This window comes from Schistocerca americana, chromosome X, assembly GCF_021461395.2.
Source record: "Schistocerca americana isolate TAMUIC-IGC-003095 chromosome X, iqSchAmer2.1, whole genome shotgun sequence".
Lineage (NCBI taxonomy): Eukaryota > Metazoa > Arthropoda > Insecta > Orthoptera > Acrididae > Schistocerca > Schistocerca americana.
In genome coordinates this window covers 481,489,147-481,505,198 of record NC_060130.1, presented here as the reverse complement: position 1 = coordinate 481,505,198, position 16,052 = coordinate 481,489,147, and the positions used below count along the sequence as shown (strand labels likewise).

General features: G+C 44.6%; 1 protein-coding gene across 1 annotated transcript in view; it reads right to left on the bottom strand.

Annotated features, from left to right (window-relative positions):
* LOC124555630 (calcium-dependent secretion activator-like) overlaps window positions 1–16,052 on the bottom strand; it is a 1,496,314-nt gene that overhangs the window by 1,261,237 nt on the left and 219,025 nt on the right. The window contains exon 3 of the mRNA XM_047129606.1: window positions 632–637. Coding sequence (XP_046985562.1) covers window positions 632–637 — 6 coding nt within the window. The remainder of the gene's footprint in view (window positions 1–631; window positions 638–16,052) is intronic.

The following is a 16,052-nucleotide window of genomic DNA, read 5'->3' as shown; positions in this document are numbered from 1 at the left end:
TTTCCTTAACGAAAATCAGAGGGTTCTGTTGGTTGCCCACACTATGATGCCGACAGTTGGTCTTGTACGTCTGACTGTTTGATACTTTCAGGTAGCTGCTGCTTGCTTGATCGGGGCTGCACTTGCATCATTGGAGTCAAGGCAGAATTGCATCGTTTCTCCTTTTGCAAACACACCGCAAGCGATAAGCACGCCGAGAAGAAAGCCTGCTGAGCGGCATTCTTCCTCTTATCTCATTTTCCAACAAATGATTTCTGATGGCCCAAGCTAACGATCCAGTTGCATCATTGGTACGTCGCTACTGAGCACTGCATTTACTGCCTTCTGTCAGCGCCTAATTCAGATACGGTGTCTCCACATATTTGGAGGTGTTCATTTCTCATTTTCCACTGGTGTATTTAGTAATAAATAAAAGTTCGAAGTATTTCTACTGGGTTCCTTATTAGAATTCATTGCATGCCGACATTCCACACGTGCAAAGAGATGGCACAGATACGTTATTTACATGAATAACCGCACGTCATAGATCGTGCCTGTGACATGCGGGTTGTGAAAAGTGCCACCCTATCTCCAAACGAACCAACACACAGTACATGCACTTTACACACATATCGATACCACTATGTCTCACCTTTTCCTGGTTTTTGCAATAAAAGAGAAAACACAATATTAATAAAATTTATTTGAGAATATTCCCTATGTATAACTAAAATTTTTAAGTCATCTAACTGTCCATTAGATTAGATCTAAAATAGTTATTGTTACGTGATTTACTTGACATAACTCCATATAATGAATTATATGATTTTCATTTCAGGTATGGATGATTTCTTTAGTAATATAGGCGCAAAATGACACAGGGCTCTTAAATTTAGTCTGTACTCCACTACTTCCTTCTTTAGGCCTTTGGCGCACCTCTGTAGCATAATTTAGACGAACTGACGGGTTTCTGCACGACTGTGTTCCCTTTGTAGGAGTATTTCCGAAATAATGTTATTGATATTACCCTTAGGTTGACAGAAATCTAGAAACCACCACTTTGCACAATTTTACAGCGCGCGAGCGTGCGAGCACCCCGTTCCACCCCGCTCTCCTCTTACTCCCTCAAACATGCAGGCAGACACACACACACACACACACACACACACACACACACACACACACACACAGAAATCATGCTAATATTCAATGGTTACTCTATCAAATTAGCGTCAGATAAGTCTCTGCCATCTTACACGCATGGTGCTCGGTATGCCAGAATCACCAAGAGCTGGGGTCCACAGCCTGCACGTTGTGACGTGCCGGCCCTTTTCAATGGTGTATCTGTCTGCCTGCCTCGTCTATCCAGGGACAGCAATTCATCGTATGTTGTGGGAACAGAGGTGAGTCTTTAGCCCTTTGGATCATATTCTCTCTCTGATGTAACACTTCAGAGCACTAATTAGTCAGAGCAGATGAGACATTTTCTTCTCATTATGATTTGTTAGGTGATCGTAGAGACTGAAACACTAAAAACCATAAACTCGTTAGGAATTCTAAACAAATAAACACGGCCAAGAGCAACTGTTGAAAAAACCCGTAATACTCCTTACGCCGAACCATCAGTGAAGATCGTGGTGTTTATCTAAAAATGATAGAATCTACACAAAAAGTAAATTTGAATTCTTTCTTGACAGTCAGATCTGAAATAATTCTGAAACTCTTTAGGATGATCACAATGAAGGCTTACTAAACTAGAACGTTTCGGATGGGCCTCACTGATCACTGATAATCTTCGAAACACCGGTGTGGTACACAGAATCATTTGGATAGGGGTATATTTTTCATGCCAGTTCCATTGTAAGGATCTGGTTCATTGTGAAAACTGCTGACTAGCTAGCTTGGCAACAGAGCTGAACCTAAATGCGGTAGCGAACAGTCTAATATCTTCATGATAGACTGAATTTATCTTTTCTGTATCAATACAACCTTTTTCTTCTTGTTTTCCGAAGCGTTTATTCTGTCTAGGAAGGGGTCCACTTTCTTCAGGATTTGGAAAATTCATATTATTATTCAACTTATAACTGTAGACCCTTCCTGATACCACAGTTGGCAATGTAACCTAAGAGAGGGAAATCGACTGTGCTATCATTCTGTGAAGCGTCATACCTTTGTTCTGCGTGTTATCGTATTTTAACTGTTTGTGTTTCTTATTGTCAGAGACTGAATTTTGGGATCAGCCCAGAATTTGCCTAAACGAGCGTGGGATACCGCCTAAATACCATACTCAGTCTGGCAGGCGTATTAACCGAAGGTCGTTAGTCCACGTGTGGATTCGATCCGGATCTGGCTCATCTCGTGCGGTCGCAAGCTAGCACCCTGCGAGTTACACCGAACGAGCAAGTCTATACAGGTGAAGAATTACCTAAAACTTGCGTCACAGATATCGCGGAAATGAAAGTGCTATTGATGTATGGCTTTCATAGAAGCGGTTGATAATCATGGGCTTTTATTGTTCGACAATAAACAGATAGTAATAACATGTAGAAAGTGTATTTTTTGCAAAACATACACTTTTTAAATGGAACAATGCCTATTGAGACTTACGACGTCAGTGGTGTTCGTTGCATGATTCTAGTAAGAGTCGTTTACGAGATATCGCACTTTGAAGTGTTTTCACATTGACAATTGTTTGTGCCATTCAACCTGTGTAGTTGCTGGTTACGATGTTGTTATATTTGTTTTCTTCGAGTGCATTGCGACTTCATTGCTACTTTCTCCGTTAGTGTGTTACAGTCCAAGCGGTAGGTCGTGAGTGGCCGATGGGATTTACCAATGCAGAAAAAGCCGACATGCTTATGGTGTTTGGAGTGTGTAGAATGAATGCAGCTCGTTCTTGTACGATGTATGCTGCAAGATATCTCCATACACGTCAATCATCTCGGCGGTTATTTCTCAACCTCCTCAATCAGTTACTTGAAAGTGGTAGTATAACACCTAGACGACGTAAAAGAAAGAATAAGGTGACGACAGAAGAGGGGGAAATTAATGTTCTTGCTACTGTTGCAGTTGATCCACACGTTAGCTCCCGTGCAGTCGCACGAGGAAGCGGCATGAGTCAGGCAAGTGTCCTATGCATTCTCCGTTGGCATAGTTTCCACCCTATCACATTTTTTCTCCGTCAAGAGCGCCACGAAAATAATTATTAGAATCGTGTTAACTTCTGTACATGGGCCTTAAGACAGGAAGCTCCAGATGTATCATGTATCTTGTTTAGTGATGAAGCCACATTTACAAATTATGGCAAGGTAAACCGCTAAAACATGCGCTATTGGTCTGCTGACAATCTCTATTGGCTTCGTCAAGTAGAACGTCAGCGTGCGTGAAGTGTAAACGTGTGGTGTGGGATAGTGAATCATGAGTTCACAGGTCAGTTTTTCATAGGCGGAACACTGAACGCACCGAAGTATCGCAGCCTCCCAACAGACTATCCTCCACCGATGCTAAAAGACATTCCTCTGCATACTAGGAGGAACGTGTGGTACCAACATGATGGTTGTCCAGCTTATAGTACACGACGTACTACAGCACGTCTTCACGAACTGTTCCGAAATCGTTGGATTGGACGCAGGGGACCTGTACCTTGGCTGGTCCGTTCCCCGAAACCGACGCCTATGAATTTTATTTCTGTGGAGAAAGCTGAAAGATGCTGTATAGAAAGACATATCAATTACACCCGATGATATGCAACGACATATTACTGCAGCCTACGCTGACATATGTGTGCAGCAGTCCTTCCATACCAGACTGGAAGCGTGTATTGCCTGAGGTTGGTCATTTTTAACACCACCTTTGATGGTACATTGTCTCGTTACTTGTTAGAATCCCCATAACTAATGTCTGTACTTATGTTATTCTGTAGTGTGTGTTCCCATAGGAATGGTACAAGTGTCCGTGAGGAAACTTCAAAATACGGTGTCTGCCAAGCTACTCGCACTACAATCTTGCAACAAACACCACTGACATAATTTCCCCTGCTTTTAGCTCGTTAATGTCAAGAGGCGTTTTTTCAATTAAAAAGTGTATGTCTGTACAAAAACACAATTTCTAAATATTATTACGGCGTGTTTATTGGCTAATAATACGTGTCTCATACTGCCAATCCATCCTGTGAAAACTGCACCTCAGTAGCACTTTCCAAATCAACAATATTTGCGGTGCAAGTCTTAGGTGATAACACTCTATACATACACCATAAATCTACATCTACATATGTACTTCGCAAGCCACCTTGCGATATGTGGCGGAGGGTATATTGTGAACCACTGTCACTTCATCCCATTTCCTGTTTCAGTCTCGAATTCGATGACGGAAAAAGAATCACAACACCCAAAAATAATTAATGCAGAGTAATGAAATTTCCAGAATACGTTTGTCTAGGTAACATATTTAAGTGAGTAAGATTGCAAGATCACAGGTTTATGTAAGCGCGAAATAAGCCAATGAAAATGTGAAATACTGATACATTAATAACCGGTGCAACCGCCATAATATTGAATGTGAGCACGCAAACGTGCATGCATTCTATTGCAAAGATGCCACATGTGATTTTGTGGGATGGGGTTTCCATGCTCATTGCATTTGGTTGGTCAATACAGTGAAATGCTGGTTAAGGGTGATGTTGGATTTTTCGTACGATGATGTCCCATGTGTTATCGATTAGAGGCAGATCTGATGATCGAGCAGGCCAGTGCGACATGTCGACACGCTGTAGAGCACGTTGGCAACAACAGTAGTATGGGGGTAAGCGTTATCCTGTTGGAAAACACCCCCTGGAATGTTGCTCAGGCATCCCAGCACAACACGTGGAATCTCCAGACTGACGTACAATTTTGTAGTCAGGGTGCTTGGGATAACTACGGGAGCGCTCCTGCTGTCATACGAAATCGCGCCGCAGACCGTAATTATAAGTGTGTGTAGCATGCAGACAGGTTGGTTGCAGGCCCTTAACTGGCCGCCTCCTAACCAACATAAAGCAAGCACTAGTACCGAGGCAGAAGCAGCTTTCATCAGAAAACACAATAGACCTCAACCTTGCCCTAAAATGAGCTCTCGCTTGACACCACTGAAGTCACAAATGGCTGTGGTTGGAGGTCAATGGAGTGCACGCTACAGGGCGTCTGTCTCGGAACTGTCCTTGAAATAACCGATTCGCAACAGTTCGTTGGGTCACTGTGCTTCCAACTGCTGCTGAAATTGCTGCTAGATGCAGTACGATGCGCTAGTGCCATAAGCCGAACACGATGGTCTCCCATCTTGGTAGTGCCATGTGGCTGTCCGGAGCCTCGGTCTTCTTGAGATCGCACATTCTTGAGAGCACCGCTGCCAGCAATCGTGTACAGTGGCTACATTCCTGCCAAGTCCTTCTGCAGAATCGCAGAAGGAACATCCAGCTTCTCGTAGCCCTATTTACACGACCTCGTTCAAACTCAGTGAACTGCTGATAATCGTGTATTTGTCTCCTTAAAGGCATTCTTGACTAATTTCAACTCAACACGTCTAGTCTCAACGGCAACTGACGCTCACGACAGTTACAACGTGTATTTAAAGAAAACCTGATTTGCAGCCTCATAGTGGCGTTACTAGGGCCACTCTTACGTGACTGGCCCGAAATCTGAAGAGATATCGTCTTTCAGATGTAGAAACACGCATACCAAATATTGTTTATGTCCCACGACTCCTTCTTGGTGTTGCGATTAATTTCCGTCAGTGTAGTTTTCGTGAATAACGATTGGCGTTAGGTCTCAGGGTGTAATCTAATCTCTCCAATTTTATCCTCATGGTCTTTCCGCTAGACATAGTAGGAGGAAGCATTAAGTTTGCTGGCTCTTCTAGGAACGTATACTCTCGGAGCTTGAACAGGAAACCATACCGTGATGCAGAGCGCCTCCCTTGCCACTGAATTTGGCTGTGATCCCTCTGACACTTTCGTACTTAGTAAATGAGTCTGTAACAAAACGTGCTGCTTTTCTTTGGATCTTCTCTATTCTCTTTATCAACCCTATCTGGTACAGATCCCACACTGACGAGCACATTCAAGTATTGGTCGAACGAGTGTTTTGTTAATCTACTTCCTTAGTTGATGGATTAAATTTCCTGAGCATTCTTCCTATGAATCTGACTCTGCTACCTGATTTTCCTGCGATTAGTTTTATCTGATCGTACCTCTCTAAACAGCTCTGTACACATACTCGTAGATATTTTGAATGTTCTGCCATCGTGTAGTCATACAGTAATGGATGTTTCTGTCAATTTATGTGCAATACTTTACCATACGTTTGTGTTAGGGTTCAGTTACCACTCCCTATACCAAGCGTCGATACTCTGTAGATCATCCTACATTTCGCTACAATGTTCTAGCGGTGCGACCTCTCTGTATACAACAGTATCACATACGAAAAGCTTCATGGAACTTACGATGTTGCCAACTACGTAATGAAGTCAGTTTTACGTATGAAGACCTCTCTCTCTCTCTCTCTCTCTCTCTCTCTCTCTCTCTCTCTCTCTCTCTATTGAGAACGATATGCTGTGTTACGATGTCTTCAATCCAATCATACAGTTCGTCTGGTATTCCGTACGCTCCTATTATCTGGGAGCCGATATCTACCGCCTTCTGGGTCTCTTGGATGAACAGCGAGATGGGTTTCACACTAACATTATTTTCGAAACCCATTTTGGTTCCTAAAGAGGAGATTTTCGGTCTCTAGAACTGTCATAATACGCGAGCATAAAACATGTTCCAAAATTATACAACTGGCCGACGTCAGAGATGCAGGCCTATAGTTGCGTGTGTCTGTTCGTCGACCCATCTTGAAAACAAAACATAAATTACATGTGCTTTATTCTAATTATCAGCAATGCTTCACACCTCCAAAAAGCTACAGTACACAGCTGCTAGAAGAGTATCTTTGGATACTCTACGTAGAATCATATTGGTATCTCGTCAGGTCCAGTGGCCTTCCTCCTATTGAGCGATTTCAGTTGCTTTTCTATCCCATGGTCACCTACTTCGATATCAGTGACTTCGTCGTTCGAGCGACAATTTAAAGGAGGCTCTGCAGTGCGATCTGCCTCCGTGAAACAGTGTTGGAAAAAGAAGTTTATTATTTCGGCCTTTTCTGTGCCGTTCTCCGTTTTAGTACCATAATGCTCCCACAATATCTTGACAGATGGCTTCGATCCGTTAACTTACTTAACGCAGGACCGAAAAACTTCACAGCGCGGGGTGGCCGAGCAATCTGGGCGCCTTGCCACGATCCGCGCGGTTCCCCCCGTCGGAGGTTCGAGTCCTCCCTCGGGCATGGGTGTATGTGTTTTCCTTAGCATAAGTTAGTTTAAGTTAGATTTAGTAGTGTGTAAGCTTAGGGACCGATGACTTCAGCAGTTTGGTCCCATAAGACCTTACCACAAATTTCCAAATTTTACCAAAACTTCTTAGGATTTTCTGTGAAGTCGGTAGACAGAACTTTACTTTCGATTTTGTTGAACGTTTCACCACGCATGGCTCTTCTTTCGATAATATTGGCTTCCATTTTATTTATTTTTTTCTGTGAGGCTTTAGCTACTTTCAAATTTGCAATGAACCTCTCTTTGCTTTCTTAGCAGCTTTCTAACATGGCTGTCGAATCACCGAGGATTTTTTCAATGCCTGTTCAAATGTGTGTGAATTTCTTAGGGAACCAACTGCTGAGGTCATCGGTCCCTATTCTTACATACTAATAAAACTAAATTAAATTAACTTATGCTAAGAACAACACATACACTCATGCCCGTAGGAGGACTCGAACCTCCAGCGGGAGGCGCCTTTTCCATGCCTCACAACTTCTCTCTGTATATACCTGTCTAAAGCGTTATTTACAATACATAAACGGGATTGAATCGTACAAAACGCTATGAAGACACAACAGACATTTTCGCTTGCACTACAATGCCTTCGGATGACATAATGTCAAGTATTCGGTACTTTGAGAGATCATGGTCCCGGATCCCTCTGACATGGCGACCAGGTAAGCTATGTTTCGCTCTACGTTACGTACAGAAACCTAAATTATTTTTCAAATGTGAAGTTGAGTTTAGTAGAGGAGTTTGCAACTGAAAAGTTATCTATGAGTAAGGAGTGCTCAGCCTGGGCCTTCACATTACGGCAATACCCGCAGGATCACGCTTTAAACGTTAGTTTCACGGGTGCCATTCTTTTGTTCTAAACAATGTGTTCAGACTTTCCACATAAACTCGATAGCTGAAATGGTATGGGTATAACATGGTCACTATAAAAAAAAAGACATCTTCGGAAACGCAAACCATAGAGCCCTTCGATAATATTGTCCCTCCAAGTAGCATTGTAGTCCTCTTCGATAACAAAAAGCGCTCTTATTAAGTCTTCGTAATAAAAGCTGTTGAGTATCAGACCCAAGCTGGGTTAAGATACAATATTCGAAAAGAGGCTAATGAGCAAGTTGCAATCTGTGATCAAGATGAGGGGGAGGTTGACCACCTGCTGCAAGGTCTTCCCTACGCATTTGGTGAAGGCGCCACTTTATAGGGCAGATGTGGTCAGTCAGAGGGTTATGTAGAGGCACTGAAATAACATATCCAGTTTTAAAGTCCGGTTACCCAGATAAAAAGGAAAAGGACAAGGTGGATCTATTTTTGTCCTCCACGTAAGGTTTTGCGGGACGCTCTAATGGATCCCATAGTGGCCGTATCTATCACGAGTAACAGACACTTCAGAGTATTATTCACATATTGAAAAGGGTGAATGTAAATTTTTTAGTTATAGGTCAGTTACACTTTTTAGATGTACACTCCTGGAAATGGAAAAAAGAACACATTGACACCGGTGTGTCAGACCCACCATACTTGCTCCGGACACTGCGAGAGGGCTGTACAAGCAATGATCACACGCACGGCACAGCGGACACACCAGGAACCGCGGTGTTGGCCGTCGAATGGCGCTAGCTGCGCAGCATTTGTGCACCGCCGCCGTCAGTGTCAGCCAGTTTGCCGTGGCATACGGAGCTCCACCGCAGTCTTTAACACTGGTAGCATGCCGCGACAGCGTGGACGTGAACCGTATGTGCAGTTGACGGACTTTGAGCGAGGGCGTATAGTGGGCATGCGGGAGGCCGGGTGGACGTACCGCCGTATTGCTCAACACGTGGGGTGTGAGGTCTCCACAGTACATCGATGTTGTCGCCAGTGGTCGGCGGAAGGTGCACGTGCCCGTCGACCTGGGACCAGACCGCAGCGACGCACGGATGCACGCCAAGACCGTAGGATCCTACGCAGTGCCGTAGGGGACCGCACAGCCACTTCCCAGCAAATTAGGGACACTGTTGCTCCTGGGGTATCGGCGAGGACCATTCGCAACCGTCTCCATGAAGCTGGGCTACGGTCCCGCACACCGTTAGGCCGTCTTCCGCTCACGCCCCAACATCGTGCAGCCCGCCTCCAGTGGTGTCGCGACAGGCGTGAATGGAGGGACGAATGGAGACGTGTCGTCTTCAGCGATGAGAGTCGCTTCTGCCTTGGTGCCAATGATGGTCGTATGCGTGTTTGGCGCCGTGCAGGTGAGCGCCACAATCAGGACTGCATACGACCGAGGCACACAGGGCCAACACCCGGCATCATGGTGTGGGGAGCGATCTCCTACACTGGCCGTACACCACTGGTGATCGTCGAGGGGACACTGAATAGTGCACGGTACATCCAAACCGTCATCGAACCCATCGTTCTACCATTCCTACACCGGCAAGGGAACTTGCTGTTCCAACAGGACAATGCACGTCCGCATGTATCCCGTGCCACCCAACGTGCTCTAGAAGGTGTAAGTCAACTACCCTGGCCAGCAAGATCTCCGGATCTGTCCCCCATTGAGCATGTTTGGGACTGGATGAAGCGTCGTCTCACGCGGTCTGCACGTCCAGCACGAACGCTGGTCCAACTGAGGCGCCAGGTGGAAATGGCATGGCAAGCCGTTCCACAGGACTACATCCAGCATCTCTACGATCGTCTCCATGGGAGAATAGCAGCCTGCATTGCTGCGAAAGGTGGATATACACTGTACTAGTGCCGACATTGTGCATGCTCTGTTGCCTGTGCCTATGTGCCTGTGGTTCTGTCAGTGTGATCATGTGATGTATCTGACCCCAGGAATGTGTCAATAAAGTTTCCCCTCTTTGGGACAATGAATTCACGGTGTTCTTATTTCAATTTCCAGGAGTGTATGAAATGGAACGATCACATATGCTCACTCGTAGGTAAAGCCGGTGGTCGACTTCGGTTTATTGGTAGAATACTAGGGAAATGCAAAGATCTACTAACGAGACTGGCTACAAAACACTCGTGCGACCCATCCTAGGATATTGTGCAAGTGTGTAGGACCTGTAACAGACAGGGCAAACCGGGGGTATTGAACGTATATAGAGTGTGGCAGCACGAATAGTCAGAAGATTGTTTAACCTGTTGGATAGTTTCACGGACATGCTGAAAGAACTGAATTAAGACACTGTTGAAGATTGATAAAGTACCCTGAGAAAGACCGCTTACAATGTTTCAAGAACCGTCTTTAAATGATGGTTCTAGGAACACACGACAACCCAGACGTATCGCTGTCGTAGGGGTCGAGAGGTCAAGATTAATTTAATTACAGCACGCACAGAGACATGTGAACAGAAATTCTTCCGCGCTCCGTATGGGAAAGTAACGGGAGAAAGCCCTACGCTTCACAGTGGCATGAGGAGTATATATATAGATGCCCCAATTTGGGAGTGGCATTACTAACCCGTTGGGGGAGCAGGCTGCTTTTGTTGTTGATCTCAAATTTCTGGGTTAGACGCTCGAGCGGATCATATTGGTAATAATGACCCTCTCATCCACTGACGCTGCGCGGGGTAGCCGCGCGGTCATGGGCGTCTTGTCACGGTCCGCGCGGCTCCTCCCGTCAGAGGTTCGAGTCCTCCCTCGGGCATGGGTGTGTGTGTTGTCCTTAGCGTAAGTTAGTTAGAATAAATAGTGTGTAAGCTTAGGGACCGATGACCTTAGCAGTTTGGTCTCCATAAGGCCTTACCATAAATTTCCAAATTTCCAAATCCACTGACGTTGTCGCATATTTGAAAAAGAGCTAGTTGGTTGTACAACATACAGTTTGCCTTAATTTGTTCAAATCCAAGCAACTTTCTTTAGGGCACTGCCCAGTGCCAGGAGAGAAATCTAAGTCGGGCAGTGCCCACTGGTATAAGATGCCAAACACAGAATACTGAGTAAGATTACAAGAGACCATAATAAAAGATCACGTAGTGCTGAAGTTCCCGCTGTGCCCTATATCCAAACGACCAATGAGATGAATTTATCGACTGCTCAGACCCTGGGACAAGTGTCAGCCGAAACCTACAGCACGCTGTTCGTATAAAAATCATCCGAGGACAGAAGTTATCGGGTTGTTTTACTGTGCAACTAACTGACAGTTTTTCAGTCAAAAACGTAGTGAAGGGCCAGTTACAAAGAATGTATGGTGGCTTTTTGGTGCACATACCATCAACTGTTTACAATCTGGTGATAACATCGAAAGTTACGGATTGTATCAGTTTACTGGAGGCACATCATAAGTATTGAAACGTGTCTCCTATAGACATGAGCGTAATAATAACTCGCTGTGATATAGATACCACATCTTCCACTTGTCTCTGAATCTACTTGTGTTCCACTGTAGTCTGGAAACCTATTTGTCAGTGATATTTTTCCTACGTCTTAATTTTTATTTATACTCATGCTCATAAAGTAAGGATAATTGCAGAATGTGGTGCCACACAACGTGGCACTACACAAAACTTGCGCTAATTGCATAGGCACATAGGGAACACACGCGACACAGATCTGTAAGTTCCGAAACACATGTGCTACAAATCGCCACTGTTTCCAGCGCATGTGCCCCGACATCAATATGGGATGTGGTCACTATGCACACGTACACAGTCCGCACAACGGGTTGGCATACTCTGGATCAGGCGGTCGAGCAGCTGCTGGGGTATAGCCTTCCATTCTTGTACCAGTGCCTGTCGGAGCTCCTGAAGTGTCCTAGGGGTTTGAAGACGTGCAGCGATACGTCGACCGAGAGCATCCCGGACGTGCTCGATGGGGTTTAGGTCTGGAGAACAGGTAGGCCACTCCATGCGCCTGATACCTTCTGTTTCAAGGTACTCCTCCATGATGGCAGCTCGGTGAGGCCGTGCGCTATCATCCATCTGGAGGATGGTGGGACCCACTGCACCCCTGAGAAGGAGGACATACTGGTGCAAAATGACGTCCCGATACACCTGATCTGTTACAGTTCCTCTGTCAAAGACATGCGGGGTGTACGTGCACCAATCATAATCCCACCCCACACCATCAAACCACGACCTCCATACAGGTCCCTTTCAGGGACATTAAGGGGTTGGTATCTGGTTCCTGGTTCACGCCAGATGAAAACTCGACGAGAATTATTGTCCAGACTATACCTGGACCTGTCCTTAAACATAACCTGGTACCACTGTTCCAATGACCATGTACTGTGTTCATGACACCAGGCTCTCCTGTGACCAGGGGTCAGTGGAATGCACCTTGCAGTTCTCCGGGCGAGTAAACCATGTCTGCTCAATCGTTTACAGACTGTGTGTCTGGAGACAACTGCCCCAGTGGCTGCGGTAAGGTCCCGAGCAAGGCTACCTGCAGTACTCCGTGGCCGTCTGCGGGCACTGATGGTGAGATATCGGTCTTCTTGTGGTGTTGTACACCGTGGACGTCCCGTACTGTAGCGCCTGGATACGTTTCCTGTCTGCTGGAATCGTTGCCATAATCTTGAGATCACACTTTGTGGCACACGGAGGGCCCGTGCTACGACCTGCTGTGTTTGACCAGCATCCAGTCGCCCTAGTATTATACCCCTCATAACGCCATCAATATGTGTTCTTTGAGCCATTTTCAACACACAGTCACCATTAGCACGTGAAAGCGTCTGCACACTTACTCGCTGCACCATACTCTGACATGCACCAACACACCTCCGCGTATGTGGACTGCTGCCAGTACCACCGTGCGACGACCGCAGGTCAAATGCACCGCAAAGTCATACCCCGAGGTGATTTAAACCTGCAAACCGCCCACCAGAGCGTTGTTTCACCATGTATCAGCATTATCATTAATTTATGAGCGTGAGTGTAGATAGTAGGTGGCATGGCAGGGCTGGATAATTTATTTAAACTGTTTAGCTTTACTCTATTTGCTAACTGAAGCGCAGCCAGGGTAGTTAATAAAAACAGACCGTTCAAACGCATTGCACAACATTTCTCACTGTAGCTGCTCCGAAATCATCAGTATCAATTTTCAGTTTACTATGTACCACCTGAAGTAACGAAAGTCAAACTACAAATAAATTATGGTAGAAGCGATTCATAATGTAATCCTAACAAAAAACAAATTTTGCATAAAAAGTGTTTAAAACAACGATTCTCACAGCCAGACCGTCGTAAATGTGTAGTCACTGCACAGAAAAATGAAAGTTTACGTCGTTCAAGTCGTTTGATTGCATTGAAAGCGAAAAATTCGGTGACAAATTATTCATCTTACGTTAAATAAGTCGGTCATAAGATCATTTCACTTACCACGTGAGCACACAGTGGACAGCATACAATGGGAAAAACGTTTAATGTTGGATTCGCAATACTACATTACTAGCAGAGATTTTTCGTGAAATCGAGCCTTCAACAAATATAAAGCTATACGGTAGTGACACTTCATGAAATATGGTGGAATAAAGAAAATCCAATACAGACATTACACGGTTCTGAGTCCCGTGCTGCTACAATGTTCACTGACGCAGAGAGCCCGAGCAACAGAAATTCATCTACAGCCAACACGAGACCACTGCCTTCGCCCTAGCCTCGCTGAATAAGAAAGCATCTGAGCCCCAAGGCATTTCCGTTCACGACTTAACTAGCGAATCAACATGAGACTCCAACTTTCAATTCTTTCTCCACGTCAAATGGGACCAAACACGTCCCGTAAATAGCTTAAAATCACGTACTGCTTCCCAATTAAGCTATCTCGTCTCATGCAATACTCTTATCTGAATAGATTATCACTTTTCCTGTAAAAATAAACAGAATGAATCATTATAGACCTGTTTGTAATGGTCTTAAAGTGCATATATTTACGAAATGTGTGCTTTATGAAAATATTTAAAAATTCTCTGCTGCTGGAGTATTTAGTTTACAATATTTCAGCTTGAAACAGAACCGTTAAATTAATTTCTCCAGAGTGTAGCAGAAAATGCCTACAGTGTCTTACGTACATCAGGTACTTAATTTACAACATTTACATGAAAACCCACCATAATTCACAGTACCTTTAATGGTGTCTACAATTATACTGGCAGCCAACATTGGTTTTCAGGACGGAATTTTCAACGGAAGTAACAGCTAACTGGAAAATGTTATCTCCGTAGTTAAAAAAATTTAGTGCTTCTAAAAAGAACACAAACTTGGTAATTTTCAAGTAACCACTTGATAAAATGTTATGAATCTCCGTACCAGCAACCATTACTACGTCCTCTATGAGATGACGGATATAAAAGGACGTAAGATTAAGATTTACAATCTTATCGCGACCAGATCGTTAGAGACGGAGCAAATACACCAGTTAGCGAAACAACTTGCCCGTGTCCTTTCAAAGGGAGTGTACCGGCATTTGCCTTATGCGATTTAGGGTAACTGCGGACATCCTAAATCAGAACGTCCGAAACAGTGTTTGGATCGCCATCCACCTGAATACGAATCTGGCGCCCACTTCGACTACGGGCAAATATGGCCGGGTAAGTACAAGTGTACAACGCAGTGAAACTCATACTTGGCATCGCCTTCCGTAGTGTCAGGAGTGAAACTGGCATTACGTCGGCCAGATAAAGCGAAAATTACATTATCTTACGGCTTTAAAGTTGGTTTTCCTAACGCCCTGCCACACGTACCTGCAGACGGCGTTTTTTCAACGCAGAGCCTAGTCGCTAGACAATACGTGTATACACGACGCCTGCAGAGGAACCAATTCTTTCTGGAGCGATTTTGGGGAATCTGTACGTTAAAATTGATTAGTTTCATAAGCGGCTCTCCAGTTTCTCCCGTCGTACTTCAAAACAATATGATCTATGGATGTACTGGTTGTTGCTGGTGTCCAAAGAGCGCAATATGTCGACTGTCGACAGTGCCTCCATTGTCAGGTGCGCTGGTGACGGTGACAGGGCCGATTGCCGAAATATTGCGTTCTTCGCACGCAACAACCGACAGTATACCCGTGGATTAATTTATAATAATTACGTATCTTATACTCTCCCTTAGTTACTTGATAATGCCACATTATGCGCTGTACATATATTTTCATAATTAATGTCATATATGATAATTCCTTGTACACAATTCGTTGATTTGCCCAGTTACATGTGCAGAGTAACAATTTTTTTTAATTGTATTCTGCCTTACGGCAGGTTTTGTCATGCTGGAAGCCTCGTCAGAGAGGTCCACCGCATGAGCGTCTAGGGAAGTGATTCCATTGGTGGTTTCCCGTTGTCTTCCGCTGATGATGATGAAATGATAATGAGGACAACACAACACCCAGTCCCTGAGTGGAGAAAATCTCCGACCCAGCCGGGAATCGAACCCGGGACCCTTGGCGTGACAGACCGCCGCACTGACCACTCAGCTATCGGGACGGACAGTAACAAAATTAATTCACAGTATAATAACTAAAGTTCTAGCCAAACTAATTACGTTTTGGATTACAACACAAGCATGCGAAGAAAAATCAATCACATTCGATGTCACAAAAATGCTGTTGATCAGAGTAACGGAATGATAGTCTTTCATCTTCTTGTTCACTTGGTTTACATTCCACTTTAAACTACAGATATCCTTTCCACGGTAGGATTTCTAAGAAGACGACAGTTCTAATCCCCATCCGGCCACCCAGATTTTGTTTTCCGTAGT